General features: G+C 48.1%; 1 protein-coding gene across 6 annotated transcripts in view; it reads left to right on the top strand.

Moving 5' to 3' along the window:
* EPHB2 (EPH receptor B2) overlaps positions 1–19,587 on the top strand; it is an 805,310-nt gene that overhangs the window by 266,872 nt on the left and 518,851 nt on the right. For all 6 annotated transcript variants that reach the window (XM_078643038.1, XM_078643040.1, XM_078643037.1 and 3 more), the window contains exon 2: positions 14,912–14,976. In XM_078643038.1, coding sequence (XP_078499164.1) covers positions 14,912–14,976 — 65 coding nt within the window. The remainder of the gene's footprint in view (positions 1–14,911; positions 14,977–19,587) is intronic.

The raw sequence follows: 19,587 nt of genomic DNA, 5'->3' as shown, positions 1-19,587 counted from the left end.
AGCGAGAGGAAAAACAGAGACAGAGAGATCTCGAAGAAAAAAGACTGGCATACGAGCACGAGTGCAAACTAGCGGAGATAGAAATACGCAAACTGAACAAAAACCTAGGGGTGCCCGAGCAACCGCACTCCCCGGGTCCTACCGAGCAGAAGGTCCACATCCCCAAGGATGTGGTCCGAGAATATCACCGGAACGACGACATACAGCAGTGGTTCAAGGCCTATGAGATTGCCATGACCGCCCACCGGGTCGCTCGAAGTGACTGGGGAGCCGGTCTATGGGGGAGATTCGTCAACGAGGGTCGTGATGCCCTGCTGCAGCTTCCGGACCATCAAATGACGTCCTATGACCATATGAAGGCCGCCCTCCTCAGTCGATATGGGCTTACACCCGAAATGTACCGCCAGAGGTTCCGCAACTGCACCCGGATCCCAGGTACAACGTGGTTGGAATACGTGAACTATTTCAGCCGAGCCTTCGAGGGGTGGATCAAGGGTAACAACGTAACCACTTACGAACAACTCTTCAATCTCATTGTGTGGGAGCACCTCTCCAACAACTGCTTCGTCGAGCTCAGGCAGCACCTCCTCGACAGTAAATTGACTGAACCCCGGCAGCTCGCCACCGAGGCTGACCGGTGGGAGAGCACCCGAGTGGCCCGGAGCGGGCCGAATGAGCAGAACAGAACCAACCAAGGTCATCATCGTCCCCGAGGAGGAGGAGGAGGCTCGGGCCGGGGCAGAGACGCCGTCCCGGCCGCGCCCACTAACGCCACCCCGGCCCCAGCAGGCCGGGGAAACCCCCCGATGCGCCCGGGGTTCCGAGCCAACATGACGTGTCATCGATGCCAACGAGTCGGCCACTATGCCAGTGACCCGACCTGCCCGAAGAACCAGGTCCCCGGGCCCCGCCAGATGGCGGCCGCCGCCCTGGGAGAAGAACAAGTCTCCGAAGACACTGAGACCTATGAGTCGGAGCAGTTCGAGTGGGAACCCGCCGCCATGACCCTGGCATGCCTGGGAGGAAGAGACATGGTCCCGCGGACTCCCCTGCCCGCCAACACTCGGAAGTACAGCCAATGGGTGAGCATCAATGGGCGCAAGGCCGAGGCCCTGCGTGACACCGGGGCCAGTGTGACGGCCGTCCGTTGTCACCTGGTGACCCCAGAACAAATCCTACCAAACGTACTTTGCCCCGTCCGATTGGCAGATAACTCGGAGAGCCTGTGTCGGATGGCCTGCGTCCCCTTCGAATGGGGAGGAGTGTCCGGCATGCTGAAAGTAACTGTCCGCGACGATGCCCCCGTGGACTGCCTCCTGGGGAACGATCTCGAGAGCTCCCCGTGGGCCGCTGTGGAAAGAAGAGAGCATCTGGGGATGTTGGGTCTCCCGGACTGGGCGTGCGTAACCACCCGGTCCATGGCCACCCGCACCATCCCTAGACCAGAAGAACCAGAATGGGCAGCACCTCCGCCCTCGATCACTCCAGAAGAAGACTTCCTCCAGACCGACCACCCGGACCCCACCACAGAGGGGTCCACACAGCCCCCCGAGCTTCCCGACCTGGCTCAGTGGCGTCAAGAAGGGGGGCCCACCCAGGAACAATTCCGGCAGGAGCAAAAGACCTGCCCCCTCCCTCGAGGGATTGCGACAGCAAGCGCTCGCCCAGAGCCAAGGAGACACCACAGGGGCCCACTGGGTTTATTGGGACAATGATTTCTTGTACAGCGAGCAGAACTAGGGGCCGGGCGAGTGCTGGTGGTGCCCCTCCACTTCAGAGACTTCCTGTTGAACCTAGCCCATGATGTCCCCCTGGCCGGGCACCTGGGCCAAGACAAGACCTACCACCGCCTGGTGACTCACTTTTTTTGGCCCAAAATGAGAAATGACGTCTCCAACCATTGCCGGTCCTGCCCGACCTGCCAGGCCAGCGGGAAGAGCGGCCGCAAACTTAAGGCACCCCTACAACCCTTCCCCGTGGTGACCACCCCGTTCGAAAGGGTGGGCATAGACATTGTGGGGCCCCTGGACCCCCGAACAGCACAGGGGCATCGCTTCATCCTGGTCCTGGTGGACCACGCCACCCGCTATCCTGAGGCGGTCCCCCTTCGTACTATAACAGCCCCAGTAGTGGGTCGAGCCTTGATGGGGATCTTCTCTCGAGTGGGCTTCCCCCGGGAAGTCGTCAGCGACAGGGGTACGAACTTTATTTCCAAGTATATGAAATCCCTCTGGCAGCAGTGCGGAGTCACTTACCGCTTCACCACCCCCTATCACCCCCAGGGGAACGGACTGGTCGAGCGGTTCAACCGCACCCTCAAGGGGATGATCATGGGGCTGGAAGAACCCCTACGCCGCCAGTGGGACGTTTTACTACCGTGCCTCCTCTTCGCCTACCGTGAAGTCCCCCAGAAGTCCCTCGGCTTCAGCCCCTTCGAACTCCTGTACGGACACCCCGTTCGCGGGCCTCTCAGCCTAGTGAAGGAGGAATGGGAAATGGCCCCCCTAAAGACCCCTCCGGACGTCTACAAATACCTCCTGACCCTCCGCAATCAGACCCGGAAATTCAGGGAGATCGCTAAAGCCAATCTGGAGGCCAGTCAAGAGGACATGAAGAAGTGGTACGACCAACATGCCTCCTCCATCGAGTTTGAACCGGGTCAGCAGGTATGGGTGATGTCCCCCATAGAACCGTGTGCCTTGCAAGACAGATGGACGGGGCCCTTCAAGGTGATCGAGCGCAGGAGTTCCGTCACCTATCTCATCGACCTGGAGTCCCCCCGGAACCCCCTCCGGGTCCTCCACGCCAACAGGCTCAAACCCCACTTCATGCGCTCAGAGCTCAGCCTGCTGATGGCTACCGACAGTGGCACGGAAGGAGACTCCGAGCCCCTCCCTGACCTACTGAGGACTCGGGAAAGAGATGGCTCGGTGGACGGGGTCCGATTCTCCGAGGCCCTGACCCCAGAGCAGCGTCAAGATTGCCGGGCCCTCCTGCTGCCGTTCGCAAACCTGTTCTCCCTCGCACCCGGAGTCACCTCCTGGTGCCTGCACGACGTGGACACGGGGGACAGTCCTCCTGTCCGACACCGGGCGTACCGAGTACCGGATCGGGTACGTACATGCATCCAAGAAGAAGTCTCCAAGATGCTCGCCCTCGGGGTCATCGAGCCTTCGGACAGTCCCTGGGCCAGCCCGGTCATCCTGGTCCCCAAGGCCGCGGCACCGGGCACCACGCCGGAGCTCCGATTCTGCATCGACTATCGGGGGCTGAACGCGGTCACCCGAACCGACGCTCACCCTATCCCCCGAGCAGATGAACTAGTCGACCGCATGGGGGCAGCCCGCTACCTAAGCATCTTTGACCTGACAGCGGGCTATTGGCAGATCGGCCTCACCCCCAGGGCCCAAGAACGTTCCGCTTTCTCCACCCCGGACGGGCACTACCATTTCAGAGTGATGCCCTTCGGCATGAAGAACGCTCCAGCCACCTTTCAAAGACTGGTGAACCAGGTATTGGCGGGCCTCGAAGAATTCAGCGCCGCCTACCTGGACGACATCGCGGTATACAGCCGCCACTGGGCAGACCACCTCCACCACCTCAGAGCGGTCCTGCAGGCCCTCCAACAGGCCGGCCTCACCATAAAGGCCAGCAAGTGCCAAATCGGCCAGGGGTCCGTGACCTACCTCGGACACCAAGTGGGGAGCGGTCTGGTGGCCCCCCTCCAACTCAAGGTAGCTGCCATCCAGTCCTGGCAACCCCCCGAAACACAAACAGAGGTCCGAGCCTTCCTGGGGCTCACCGGATACTACCGGCGGTTTGTGAGGGACTATGGCAGCATTGTGGGGCCCCTCACGGAACTCACGTCTAAGAACAACCCAAAACGAGTCAACTGGACTCCCGACTGTCACGCGGCCTTCGAGACGCTGAAGGCCGCCATGTGCACTGCTCCGGTGCTCCAGGCCCCCGACTACAGCCGCGAGTTCATCGTGCAGACCGATGCCTCCGACCATGGTATTGGGGCCGTCCTCTCCCAACTGAACCCCGAAGGAGTGGACCAACCAGTGGCCTTCATCAGCAGACGCCTACTGCCCCGAGAACAGCGCTGGAGCACCATTGAGCGAGAGGCCTTCGCAGTGGTATGGGCCCTCAAGAAGCTCCGGCCGTACCTCTTCGGAACCCATTTCCGGGTACAGACAGATCATCGGCCCCTGCAATGGCTTATGCAGATGCGGGGGGAGAACCCCAAACTATTGCGATGGTCCATCTCCCTGCAGGGGATGGACTTCACTGTGGAGCATCGCCCTGGCCAAGACCACGCCAACGCGGATGGCCTGTCCCGCTTTTTCCGCCTCGACGAGGAAAGTCCCCAAGAAGATGGGTGACTCTCCCCGCCTTCAGCTGGGGGGGACGCATGTTGGACAGGCCACATGAAGGGCTCGCTCCCTCCCCGCAGGACAGGGCCCGGGCCACCGTCAGCACCATTGCCCGGCCCAGCCGCCATCTTGGACACGGCACCACGCGGCCGCGCGGCCTCAGCCCGACCCCAACCCTGGGCCTGGCCAGGCCCCGACATCCCGGCACCACCCTCCACCCAGGAGGTGAACGGACCACTTGGCAGGTCAATGGGAGTAAGAAGTGTCGATGGCTCTCCCCCGCCAGGTGCCGAGCACCCCCAGCCTCCTCGGGCGCTGGCTCCACCCCCCTGCTGGGTGTCTGGACTCCCTCATCCCAGACCTCCCGACCTCCAAGAGCGAGGGTCCGGACATCAAAGGGCGCCAGACCTATAACTGAGGCCGCCCCAGGACAGGAAGGCAGTTGTATCCTGGAGTCGAGAGACACCGCGACGAACTCATCCTTGACGGACTGCTGGCGCTGCCACAGCCCTGCCTTGTGAACTATTGTCTTGCCTGCTGGCGCTGCCGCGGCCCTCTACAACCTTCATCCTCGTGGGACCTGCTGGCGCTGCCGCGGCCCTCTGCAACCTTCATCCTCGTGGGACCTGCTGGCGCTGCCGCGGCCCGTTGTAACCTTCATCCTCGTGGGACCTGCTGGCGCTGCCGCGGCCCGTTGTAACCTTCATCCTCGTGGGACCTGCTGGCGCTGCCGCGGCCCGTTGCAACCTGCACTCTCGTGGGACCTGCTGGCGCTGCCGCGGCCCGTTGTAACCTTCATCCTCGTTGGGTCCTGCTGGCTCTGCCGCGGCCCGTTGCCACCTACGACCTCTTCGGGACCTGCCGGCGCTGCCGCGGTCTGACCCATCCGAACACCGAGCTCGAGGATTGTGAGCTATCACCGTTACACCTCCGTACCCGTGGGTACCAAGACTGTCCCTCTACCCCCTTCCCTTACTAGAGACTAGAATTGAGAGGATCATCGTGTCCTGATCGCCTTGTATCGTACCACTCTACTACAAGGATTGCCTATAAAAGGTGTTACCCTGATCTTTGTGTGGTGTCCATCTGTGGGGGGAAGTTACCTGTCTGTGCGATCACTGTGCTCGGCCGACCCTCCAGGTCCCCGTCTAACAGATGGGATGGCCGGCGGACAAAGTCCGCCCGTCATCCTAATGGGGGCCTTAGTCTTCAATTCCCCCTGAGCAATGACTTTTATCTGATATCAAAATTAGAGATAGGCAAAATTTGCATATGTGAAATTTCAGCAAACATCAGAAATTGTTCATAATTATTCAAAATGCAAATTATTAATTTCGCAATATATTCTAGTGTTATTTGTAAGGACCTGTTTCGGGCTTTGAAGTGTGTAAAAACATTTTAAAAAGCACTCCAAACAATTACCACTAGCGTTATGTTATTCCTGTGCATTTGTGGAACATTTTTACAGCAATGGTGCATCCTATTGAATGGCAAGTAATAACACGCAAATGCATAAGGACCTAATATTAAGAATTTCGCCTAACAAGCATAAAGCTAAATTCCAGAAACTTCACCAAAAACATGACATCATTTAATTTCGCCCAAGGCCTAAACAAAACCACAAAATGCTGAAAACCAACAAATGATTCTCTCTTGTAGTTTGCCGCCTGTGATATGTTTAAGTCATATGTTGGTTTAACCATACAAGTCAGGTTCACAGGGCATGGCTTATTCACTAAGAAACTTGGCAGAAGAGAGCTGTCCTCAGCTCCAGAATAAAAACCCCTGTGCTGCACCTCAGATATATGCTTCTTTGCTGCCTGCGATAGTAATCTTGGAAGAGTAAACAGTAAAGGCCTAATTTTCACACAAAAAAAGTCTTAAATCCCCACTCACAAGTTTGTTACGTCACATGGGTGCAGATTTACAACTTTTTGGAACTCTCAAAATATTTCCAGGTTTATGCCTGGAAATCTTTGACAGTCGTAGCTTTCCAGGTAGTATCTCGAAAAGGATTTGAGCAGTCACTGTTCTCAAGCGAAAATATAGCCATGCATGGATTTGCAGGTCGAAACGAAGAGAAAGTGCAAATGAACTTGCTAACTACATGATCCTTCGCCAGGATTTTCCCCCTTATAACTTCCAATTTTTGATGGTTGGTGTGGTGTTCTCATCATTTTTCAACTATGGAAAAAGATTTACTCTTCTCTATGTCTGGAATACATTTCTGATCATTTCCAGGACGGGAATGACTCAGTAAGAAATCTGTAAACACCAACAAATGTAGGGGTGTGTGTATTCATGAACTTCCACGGCACTAGACGTGCCCACTTTTTACCTCTCGTATGAGGCAAGGTCTTTAGACAGAATATCGGAAATAAAAATATTGTACGACAAAATATCGAGGACAAAAATATTGTGAAAGTAAGTTTCTATAAGTAAGCAAAGTTTTACTATGTAACTCCACATGATGTACCTCAACAATATATATTTATCTTCAAGGTATGTAGATGTGGGGTTAAGAATAGTAGATCAATATTGACCTATTTGCTTTTACCTTGTCTATATTTCGGTCCACAATATTTTCCCATTTGATATTTCTGTTTGTTTATTTATTTATTTATGTCAGGTATTCTGTTATTGACCCATGAGGAGACTTGCATGGAAAACAAAGTGTGAAGATAACTTTTGTGAATTGCAAAAGTCGATTTGCACTCGTAAAAGGTGTTAGGTCGTGTCAGTCAAATTTGCATTTGGAAATAGCTCTGTGAATCAGGCCAAAGCATTTCATTTAGGGCCATATGTATCAACATACCCTTTTGCGATTCCTAAATAGCGATATTTAAGGAATCGCTATTTAGAAATCGCAAAATAGTATGTATGAAGAAATTCGCTATTTTTTAGCTATTCCTTAATATTCCTTAATTGCGATTAGCAAATTGCTAATCGCAATTAAGGAATAATTTCCCATTCATTTCTATGGGCCAGGAGGCCCATAGGAATGAATGTGAAATTATTCTCAATTTGCGATTCGCAATTTGCTAATCGCAAATTGAGAATATTTTCAAGGGTGCAGGGGTGTCTCAAGAACACCCTGCTGCACCCCTGAAAATGACATGTGTGGGCATATGGCGCACATACATGCCCTAAGGGCATGTATGAGCGTCACATGGCACCTTTGGATTTTTAAAAAAATGCTTTTTTTTAAATATTTCGCAACTTACCACCAACTAGAAGTTGGTGGTAATTTGCGAATCCTTATGGGCATTTTGGAATTTATTTTTCCTTGATACATTGCATTTAAGGAATCGCAAAATTTGCGATTCCTTAAATGCAATCGCAAAATAAGGAATGGCAAATTTTGCGATTCCTTATTTTGCACCCAAATTGTTTCATCCATACCATTTAGCGAAAATGGGTTTGCAAACGCCGAAATTCTGCGAATTTCGGCGTTTGCGAACCCATTTGGCCTTGATACATATGGCCCTTAGTTTCACAGCCTTGCTCGATTGCGATTTACCATTCTAACTACAAATGCAGATCTGTTCCAGCACACACCATCAATGCTGCAAATATTATTGCCAGTTAGGCTAGCGAAAACGCTCCAGCAACAAATCGGAATTTTCGTTTGTAAAAAGCCCATATTTATCCTGTGGGCTTCTTGGCGCTATGGCACAGAAAATTGTCTGCAGGTCGCAATGTTTTGTCCTTTCCTTTGACAACTTAATGCCTTTTGACAAATATTGGAGCTAGCAATCTTGGCAAGAAGAAAGCTCTGGCCTGGAAACGTGGTGAAAACTTGATAAGGACAGAAAATCCAATTTAGGAACTTGGAGAGGACTTGGCAGGGATGTGGCAGCAGTAGTGACGGTGAGTGGTTGTGAGAGGTGGTTGGTGATTTTCCTGCAGGTTTCAATGCCCCCTCCCTTACAAACCTCAAGAATGTGAAATGGCCCTCTAGCTCTCACAGTGTTTGTGTTAGGTTCCAGAGTAAGTGCGTTCCAAGGTCTGTGCTCATTGGCTGCACAGCCCCAGACAAAATAACCAGAGCACGCTGGGAAGTCTGGCTAACATCACTGCAGCCTAGGGAGACGCTCTTGTGATGTATGCATGCTGTCACCTGACACAGGGATTCAGCAAGCTTCGAGGGACTGCTGCAACACTTCAAGGCCTGGCCATCGACACAGGCATCTAAGATGATGTACATGGGAAACATCATTTACCACGAAGGCATTACCACTACTAACATTTACCACGTGACACTTACCACGCAGGGTGCCTTCCACGCAGGGTGCCTTCCACGACGTCTTTACCACGGGCTGGGGGGGAGATGTGGTATTCCTTCGAGTCGTTCTGCGTGGGCTTGGGGGGCAGAGGGGGGCTGGGGGGGTCTCCCCCCCCAAAAATAACAAGCGGGGGCAGAGGGGGGCTGGGGGGGTCTCCCCCCCAAAAAATAACAAGCAGTTTACTTTAAAAAAAAAAACGAACATAATTTTAAAAGAAAAAGGAAAGAGCCTCCCCAAAGACGTGCCGTGTACGTCAAAAAAACAGTCCTTTTTTTATTTTGGTATACGTGTTTTGACGCTTGTTTCAATGGAGGATGGAAGTAAGGGCTCGTAGAGAAAGACGTGCAGGTAAGACTTTTCTAGGCGTAGTAAAATCCTACGTTGTAAATACCAGCGTGGTAAAGCCACTTGCGATGTAAAATTCGCGTGGTAAAGCCATGCGTGGTAATTGAAATCGTGGTATAATCATATATTCGATGTACATCATATGTGTATGGAAGTGAAGGCAGCCAGACGTCACAGCCAGAAGGCAACAGGCGGCCCTCAGAAGGCCTTTGCGTGCACACGTGCGTGCCGTCACGTGGTCACAAAACCCCAAGGCGACGTGCAGTAGCACGGTTGATGAACAAGAGCCGGGTGTGTTCCTCGTATGGCTGCTGGGTATTTGAATCCTTACATGGAACTCCCAAGTTGCATCACAGCAGCCATAGATAACTCATTCAGTCCTGTTTTTTTCCCTTTGCATTCTGGGTCTTGTAGTTTTGTTTTTCCATGTATGAACGCATGATTACAATATTTAAAATGTGAAGTAAAACAAAGGCTGGGGGTGCTGCTCACACCTGATCCGGGACAGTACAGGGCGGTGCACGTGAGACGTGCAGTTAATGTTGTTTGGCGCTGGCATCTGCTTGGCACAAGCACAGGACACAGTTCCTTTATCTTAGCCTGGGTCTGCGTGTGTTTTCAACACTGATTATATCTCATTTAGGAGTGCAGTTAGCTGGTGAGCTAACCTGTATTTTTCTGTAGCAGAGTGTGAATATTGTGTGGAAATGCAGGGCTAGTTCTGGTACCATACAATTAGCAAACTGATGTAGTAATAGACTGATGTTGCTGTGTTGTAGACTTGTGAATTCTGGTAGGAAGTTGATTCATGGCAAGTTTTTGGGGCTGATTGGTGGCTGTTTGTATTCCTTGCAATGTTGTTAGGGTGCTAAGTGGCGGCTGGTAGGAACGGGGATGGCGGGGTTTAAAAGAAAAAATATAACCCTTGCCTCTGCATGGCCGCCGTTTCTCCTCCGCATCTTTCCCTGGCTCCCGGAAGCAGGAAGCATGAAGCACACAGGCTCCCCTCACCAGCATGACAGCAGCGTTGTGATTGGTCTGAGCGGCCTGGTTTGGCGCTCAGACAGGGACAGAGAGCCTGTGCATGTTTTCCGCCCAGGCTGTGCAATACAACCAGGTGAAGAACATGCTAAGTGTGTATGACTGTTTGGCAGGTCCAAAACGATCGGACAAACCTTCATGCACACTTAAGTGCACATATTTCCTACACCCCTTCTCTGACAGCCCGCCACGCCTGAACCTGGCTCGCACTGAAAAATAAAATGATAATAACAATGTGTTAAAATAAAATAATAACATTGTGTTATCATTTTATTTTTCACATTTTTTGCTCTGCTGAAAAGCAGTGGGGTGACGCTCCTCTGCCTTAGCTGGATGCTGTAGTTTTAATTTAGTTCTATGTCTTATTGACATTTCAATAGGTCCGAATAGCTATAAAGCTTCTTCAGTTTTTTACCTCTGGTGTTGTTAAATGTCATGTTGGCACATACATAAAAAGATAATGAATCTGCTCACAGACTATAGCCGTGTCTGTTGCCAAGAGACACAGTGAATGCGCATGTGATGATGCGACCATGCTTTAATAAACAAGCACGTAGTTCAGTTCGTAAATATATAGGAAACTAACAGCCATCTTTACATCAGTATGTCCTGTGGATGTAATGTTCTCTTTTCGTCACCCTAAAACCCCCTCCACTAAGTGGTTAAAAGAGGCAAACACGGAGTGGAGGTGCAATTTTGACTTTTTTCATTAACCCCTTCCACGCTCATGACGAGCTGGGCTCGTCATGCAGTAGCCTCCTGCTACGCTGATGACGAGCCCAGCTCGTCATGAATAATGGTATCTGTAAAGTTCCAGCACAGGAGAAAAATCCCCATAGCGTTCAAGGTGTTAAAAACCAGTGCTTAATTTGTAAACAAAGAAGCGCCAAGGACCTCGTCAGGAGGCCACTGCAGCTTGCACCACACATTGCCCCTCCCAACGCTGCCAATGACAGTACCAACACAACTACTAACCATCCCACTCCTACAAGTGTGACAGTTCTGCCTATTCCAAGTCCCCAAACCTATAAGAATGGCCTGCACGACAGTCTATTGTCATTTGTAATGTATATTGAATTAATAAACAAATGTTGTTGTGCTCATTTTAAAATTAGACAGACGACGCCACCATGTGGCCGACTGTTACAGTTCCCAGTGTTGATAATTAAGTGCCGGTGCCAAGCACCTAAACCATTGGCTCAAATTAAGCACTGTTCAAAACACATATATTTTATACGCTTGTTAGGAATAAAGCAGTGCTACACTTATAAAACGTATTTCAAAGAGATACCGGCTACCCTCAAATCAGAAAAGGAGAATGAGGCCCCCTTTCTTGTTACACAAAGGTACAGCGTAATTTTAATGAATAAAAGGTGAGAGAGTTTACTTAGCATCCTGATAGATGTGCTATATAATTGTTGCTCCCCTATTGGATAGAACTTGATGGAGAGCCCAGCTTTAATGTTTTTTACTCTAAGATCTCCTGTTTGGCCTGGGAGAAAGGTTGTGGAGTTATTGGGTAATTTGTTCTCAGCGGCTCCATCAAGCTCATTTTGTAGTATGTGGGCCAGGTGCTGTGACGGAAGGCAGGTGGAATGTGCGCGAGGGTATCTGAGGTACTGGTATTGGGAGGCTCAGAGGTATGTGTAAGGCTAGGCATCCACCTCCATGGCCTTCCTACTTGGTATAGTAGTTTGTCACTGCTGGAAAGAGTTGGAAAGGGACAAGAAAAGTAGGTGGCACTGTGACATCACTACTTGCTTGTAATAGGTTATTACAAGCAAGTTGTGACATGGTTTATTATTACAGGTACGTTCAGAGGTCAGAATGCTGCTGTAAAAATAAAATCTAATAATACATAGAAACTTGTAGGGAGATAACAGTCATCTACTACCTTCCCATCACCTTTTTACCTATAAATAGCAACTCCCCAATTCAGATCAAATAGTCATAATCTTCTAGCCACAGGGAGGCTCCCTCTGCCACCTCTGGACCCTGCAGGTGCTTTATTCTGAAACCTACTAACAAAAGGCATTCGCACTAATCAATCCTTTCAAGAATTCAGATAGCATTATCATGTCATATGTGGATACTAAAACACAATGTTTACCCTAAACCACTAAACCTATGTTTATTCCACGCTTGCATTTCTCACTAGACGTGTTTGTGTATTTAAATGTCTCTTTCTTTTCCAAAATCCTCAAACGTGATTTAAAACAAAAAAAATATCCTTGCTACACTGTTCACTTTGGTTCAAAGTTATCCATATGCACACTGTTCTAAGTAACTCTGCTTTTTCTAATGTTAAATGTTTCTCATTTGGATGTTGTTACTCTGGTAAGGAAGTACATGCTTGTTTTAAAAGCTAAGAAAGGGATAAAGTATTCAAAAGCATAGATGTAAGGCTACTGCATGTCCAAGAAGAACTGTGTAGCCCTAAAGTACCGGGGGCCCTCATATGATATTATGTTCACTAGATTTGTGTAGCGCATTCCCCCATATGGATGGAGTAAATGCACTCCAGGAGCTGGGTGCCATTGTATAGTCATAGTATTGTGCCTGTCGGAGTCAAGGATGTCTCTTTATATTCATTCCTGTCATTCATTTTCTGGGTCTGCGAAGTGACTTGCCATTTATGTGTTGCCGGATTGGTGTACTTTATTCCTCATAATACCATCTGTTGTATTCCCCACATTACATGTCCATAATCCATAAAGTTTCACAGTGAAAGAATCAGCATTGGAAATCTTTAATTCTGATTTCTAAAGGAATTAGTGATATTTTTGGCTGCACTACTAGTTTATTATGTTAACTTTCGAATGGGAAACGTTGTTGGGAAACGCTTTCCATGTCAATTTCTCATAGAAAGCCAAACTGTCTCAGGTGTCAAAAACAATCTTTAGTAAGGAATGCTTTTTCGGGTTCAGTAATTTAAAAATGTACAGAGTATCAACTTTAAAACCCTATACCTTGAGTGTCTCCTCCTGAGTTTCAAACATTTCATCATATCTATTAAGCCTTCCACACATCATCTCTAAATCTCCCTTTGTTAATGTTTTGCCATTATTCTCTTCCTTCCATTTCTTCCTTCTCTCTATGTCTTTGGGTCAAAGTCTGATGAAAAATTTGTCCTGAGTTGAGGTGGGCGAGCAACTGAAAGCTCGAGCCTGTATCCAGGATCTCGCTCAGCTCAAGGTCCTTCTGGGTCCTCGAGCCCATAACAAGCCGAGCTTTCATGTGGCTTCTGCCTGACATCCTCCGTCTACGAATTAGGAACTGGGGAACCGGGTTGGAGTCTCAGCATTGGCTCAACATCCTATGATCCTAGGCAAAATCACTTAATATCCCGGTGCGTTTAAAACATATGTCCTTGTGTAATGCTACATATTAATGCCAAAACTCCCACATGTCAATACACTTTTTTGAAATTTGATGAGACTTTGTGGTATTTTCCGAGATGTTTATTGTATGATTTACAAAGCAAAGATTTTCACGGCCAACTTTAGTTCTGAGCGTAAAAATTAGAGCCAGCAGACACCACCAGAAAGCACCCGCACAAACTAAGCAATGGAGGGAGCCCCAAAATAAACAAGGAGTGGTACTGAGGGCCCAAGGTGGGGATTGGTGGGAGCTCTGGCTGCAGCAACCAGTAAATAAGCATTATTTTCCATAGGCTATGCGTGTAGAAGGATGTGCCTGGACCTGGTCATTAGCCTTCATCAAGTCGCCATGTCCTTTTTCATCTTGATTAGGAGTTGAAGTGATGATAAGTAACAGAGTATATATTGCCCGCCTGACCCTACTGATCAGGGCACAAGTCCTAAAAAAAGAAGTGGGGGGACTAACCTAGTTAGGCAGTGTGCAAGTGACATCACGGCGCGCGACATCACGGCGCATGACATCACACATGGCATCATAGGAACTGACATCATAGAAAGTGGCATCACAAGCCACGACTTTACAGTAAGTGGCATCACAAGAAGTGAAATCAGATCTAAAGCCCTCACATATTTGTTTAGCAGGTCTATCATGTGTACGTTTGAGCACATTGCAAGGATAATAGCACAGTGAGCTATGGAAGATGAAATGTGACTTCTACACTTTGTAGTCCCCCCGTTTTATGTAACACATTCTGCATATTCATTTACAAATGTATATCATTTATTGTATATATAATATGCACGTCTGATGTAAAGGGATCTGACACCCTGCATTGGAACGAGTAGGGCTATACAGGAAAAATAGTGGTACTTACATTATTTCAACGCCTCCTCAGGGGCAGTAAGCTCTATATAAATGCAATTTGTTTTGTGTAAATACTGGGAAAGACCAACACATCTGACTTTCTACAGTGCATGCATAACTTATTAACCGGGACTGAACAAAGTAAAAAGCAGCCTCTCTTAAGTATGTGTAAAGTGCTAACAAGGTGTGAGCCGTTGTTTCCCCTGTGCTTCACTTGAATCAGGTGTGAGACTCCTGACTGCTCCCAGCCAAGAGACTCAACAAAAGGAGGCCTGATGGCCCCTCAAATTCGGCCTTTGTTATGGGCCCAGCAGGAGTCTAAAATAAGAAAGCTCCGTCTCGCCTGCACTTATTGCTTGTTGAAGATGGAAAGCAGACAACGTGCAGGCGCTGCTGAAAGTGTCCCGGTGTTTGGAAATTACACCTGGACGACTTCAGCACATTATTCGGTGGGGCCCAAATTCTTAGCAGGGTGGACAGCGTTCACCCTGTGCAAATAGCGGGTGCACGTCGTCCACCCGCGTGTACCCCCGACTCGTGCCCTGCTACTGATATATGACAAAGTGGACCTGATTTTATAAGGAAACTAACACCCTATTTTTGTATATTTTTCTACAGAAACGTTAATGGATTCCACAACAGCAACAGCAGAACTGGGCTGGACGGTACATCCGCCATCGGGGGTGAGTGATTTTGCTGAGTATTTTTGCGTCCACCCTTTCCTTTTACTGTGTACTTGCCAAAAGCTGCACAGCGGGTTAGTTAGCGCCTATGCTAGATCCAGACTGTACTGGCTCCAAATCCCAGATCCGCCTAAAAAACAAATGTAACCCAGATGTGTTGGGACCAGCCGCTGTCCCTCGATGGGGTTTGCTTTCAAACTTTATGCTCCAAAGTACTTAACCATCTAGTTTCACACACATTGACAGCTTTGGAAGTAAAGCCGACTTACACGTAAGGTTTCCACCTTTATAAAAAGAGCAACTATCCGTCTCAGTAGGTGAACTTGGCATGAGAGGAACTGGGCAACAGTTATAGCAAGATCAATTTGCACAGCTTCCCCTCCCACCACTTATATTCCCTAAATGATCATGTCCTGCACTTCTAAAAAATGGCACTAGCTAACATTTTGCATTTCCTTCCTTCATATTATATTGGTGAAGCGCAAACCTAGTTGAGGAGCAGCTGAGCACAGGACATGATGAGGAGTGTTGGGTAGACAATACACAAAAAGGTATATCACTTGGAAATGTACAGCTTTGAATTAAATATCTACATTACATTTTCCATATTTACACTTCCAATTGCCATATTTATATTTTAAAGGCCCAGCAGATTGCATGATTTACCCAGAAGCACACAATTTCCAGTCAACTGAATGGGCAGGTATTTGAATGCACCTTGCCCAATTCCACAGTTAGTAGTTGTGATGCTAGACCACACGTCATTTTACGTACGCATCATCCTGCCACCCCGATTCATGCAAGGAACAGGGCATCCTCTGACCCTGCAGTGGCAAGGTTGGAAAATGTTGTTCACATTGCCTCAGCATTCATAAAATGTATGCATCACCCTGGGCAGATCAGCAATATGTGTCACACCCAACCGTTCAATAAGGGACGTTGAGACGCATTTGTTTTTGGAAAAGCTGTAAGGCTTCCTGGGTACCCTTCCCTTGAAAGCACAATGAAGCATCCCCCCGGCAAAGGGAGTAGTCATGCCAAATTATTCCTTTGATTTTCCAATGGTTCCAGTAGACATGACCAAACCCTAGGGCTCCATTTTAGAGGAAGTGAGGTGTACATGAAAATTCCTTTGCTGTTCTAGACTTTTCACAAGGATGGGTGTGACTCACTTGTTCAAATATTGGGAAATGACAACTCTCCTATGAAGTGGGAGAACAAACCTCAGGATTAATGTATGTCACACATTGTGCAGTTGTCAAAATGTTGAACCATTGCCTTTCTTATATGAAATGCCTCTTTCAGTCATTTTTTAAATTCAATGTCTATTTAACAAATAATAATTCCATGGTTGCAGACTTGGGGGCAGATTTACAAGCCCCTTGCGACACTTTTACGCCGCCGTCACGTCACTTTTGTGACGCAGCGGCAGCGTAAACCATGCGCCACGTTGCGACTTATTTACAACGTGACGCATCTAGGCAGATGCGTCACGTTGTAAAGCCCTGTGCCACATGAAACCTGCGTCAGGTTTCATGGGGGCGTTCTGTCGCAGGAAAGCCCCGTAAAACTGACGCAGTGAAATCTACAAGATTTCACTGAGTCAGTTTACGACTATGCTGCGTCAAATCCTTATGCCTGCTGGAAGCAGGCGTAAGGAGTGAGGCACCATGTTGAGTATGGGCAGCCCCTGTGCATTGCAAGAGTTGCGTCGCTCTTGTGACGCGACTCCAGCAATGCGCCGCCCGTGCGCCTCAAGATGCGTCACGCATCTGCCCCTCCTTGCACCATGGTGCGCCGCATTGCAAATGCGACGCATCTGTGGTGGCGCAAGGGGGGGATTACGTGACGCATCTGTTCTGGCGCATCCCTGCTGATTTGCAGAGATGCGCCAGAAGACGTAAATATGCCCCTAAGTGCTCGAATCGTTCATAAAAATAAATACCGGAAGTAGTTTGATGAAATTACTGGCAAAGAAACGTTTGCTGCAATTATTTGGCAATACACTGTATCCTGGCTCCTCCAGCACTCAAAACACCAGGGTCAGTGTTTTTATTTCTGGAAAGTTGGCAGTTGTGCAGTGAAGGCCAGTGGTGTACAGGGACGCAACTTTTTGTAAGTATGGAGTGACCTGATTGGTTGCTTTGCTACTATGAGCCGGCGGCCAATAAAGTGACTGTCACTCAGACTCCTGCTCATTTGAATACCACTTTAGACTATCTCCTGCTTGTTTTCATGTGAAAGACGCCCACAGTGGAAAATTATAGAGTTGATACCACGAAAATTAGCAAAACATCCTTCATTATTTTAAGTTGGGGCCTGAAGCGGCCGTAAAAAGTGAAAAATGAAGATGTTTCTTTCAATTTCACACACGCTGGCTGAGAAGGCCAATTTCCCCCCTCCCCCAGTGTGGCCTGGACTCGCGCCAAGAACTCTTTTCACACAAATGCTGAAACTTACTTGGCATGAGAAAAGAATCAATCAAGGGAGGCCTCCATCAGAGAGATTAAAAACTCTGTCAGACAAAACACCCCCACCCCTGCGCTTGCTCCCTCATCACAAAAAAGTGTTCGACAGAGGCCCGCGCTGACACAGGCCGCCATTTTCCCTCGTCCTATCTTCGTTGGTGGATTATGAACCGCCAGAGGCCTCCTCTGTCTCGCTAGGCCCGACCCTTCGCACTTTGATTGAAGAAGAGAGGTTGCTTGAAAAATGATCTCTTTTCAATAGGTTGGGTCAGGCCTTTCTTTTTTTCGGTATTCAGCAGTCTTTGAGTTGGAAATTCTCCATATGCAAACCATAAAAACTTCCCTTCGTCCTCCCCTCCCTTACACCCTGCCTTCCCACTTTGCTAATGAGGCCCGGGGCCTGCTGTAGGCTGTCTGAATGTATTATTTTGTTTTTCTTTTGAGTTCTTGGCATGTTAATTAGGAAGAATAGAGAAAGGGAGAGTGCTCTAATTAAGCTCCACGACGCGGGGAAGACTGTGGCAAGGGGGTGACTTTCTTGTAGTAGAAAAAAGGCCCTTTAAGTGGCAAATTTAAGGGATTAGTTCAACCTAGAGGCCTGTGGTTCCAGCAGCTCCCAAGTAAGGTCTGCCCAAAAAACAGTACGCTACCCACCTCACCACTATTCTACTGCGCCACATACTTCCTTGCTGTTTGAGATCTCCTTTCCCCATGACTGGACCCGAAACACAGAATGGGAAAGAAACCATGACGACAGTGTCTGAACATAAGGGGGCCTATTTCAAAATGGCTTCCATGCCCACATGGGAGTGAGCATATATAGTTTGGAGCCACAGGGTCCTATGTCTTCTGATTTTCTATTAATGCCCCCAAAGGGAATGCTGTTGGCGCTTGCCAGTGGCATAGCAAAGGTACAGTAAGCCTAAATAAAAGCAGCAAAATTGACCTGCAGATCTTTTGATTGTTCAATTATACATTATACACAGAAGTCATTAAGGGGGTGTGGCCCCATTACACCCAAGTCACTGGTGCCACCCTTCACCCTCGCCCCTCTACGTCCTTAACCTCTCCTTGCTGGTCACATTTCCATTTCCCGCTGAAGCCCATCACACGTGATTATTCATGTGGCGTGTCTGTGCAGAAAACAGGATGTAATCGTTCATAGGTGAAAATTGAGGTTGTATCAGTGGCCTGGTTGGAAAATCTAATCAAGACTTCATTGCAGAATCTGCTGTGATTTTTCTGCATATTTATTTTAAGGAAATTAGTGTATCATTTGTTAGCCTAGTTCTTCAAAGGCCTAAAGGAATTACGTGGGAACGTGATATTCTGCACTTTTCTCCAGGAAATTTGATGATTCGGCTATTAAATTGCAAGTACAGAAGATATGCGAATCACAAACAAAATTCTTGGTCTCAGCGTTTAGTTATGAAATATCTATGCTTCCTCTGCCCAGTGAGATACTGTTCCCAGTGCAAAATAAAACACATTGCAGAACTCGGTTGTTTACCAAATGTAAATGGAAGTGAGTAATTCTTTAAACAGTCGGAAAGGAGTAACAAACATATTTTAATAGACTGTAAATGTTTCATGGTTCTTTAAAAAAGATGCAGACAGACTTAAGAGACCCTGGCGATCATTCCGAGTTCTGAGTAAAATCCAGAGGTAAAATGAAAAAAACATAAGGATGCTGCCTCTAATTTCTTTGGACTGTTAAGGTTACCCTGGGAAACAATAATCCGCTGTAAAGGTATAAAGTAATTATTTTTTAAATTGATCGGTTTATATAACTATATCTGTATATATATATAAATATAAATATATATATATATATATATATATATACACACACACAAATATTTATATATATATATATATATATATATATATATATATATATATATATATATATATATACACACACAAATATTTATATATATATACATGCATAGATAGATAAACAGACCGGAAGGTAGACAGATGGATGGATAGACAGACAGACCAAGATGGAAAAAAGCACGCACTCGGGCTGAGATTTGGTCGTTCGTGTTTATACCATCAGCAGTGCAACACCCATGGCAGCCGCATCAGCAATTTTTCGCAGTGTTTGTTTGCCTTCATCACGACCACGGCAATGTGATCA

Source organism: Lissotriton helveticus, chromosome 5_1, assembly GCF_964261635.1.
Source record: "Lissotriton helveticus chromosome 5_1, aLisHel1.1, whole genome shotgun sequence".
Lineage (NCBI taxonomy): Eukaryota > Metazoa > Chordata > Amphibia > Caudata > Salamandridae > Lissotriton > Lissotriton helveticus.
The sequence above is the reverse complement of the archived record's forward strand: the minus strand, read 5'-3'. Positions and strand labels throughout refer to the sequence as shown.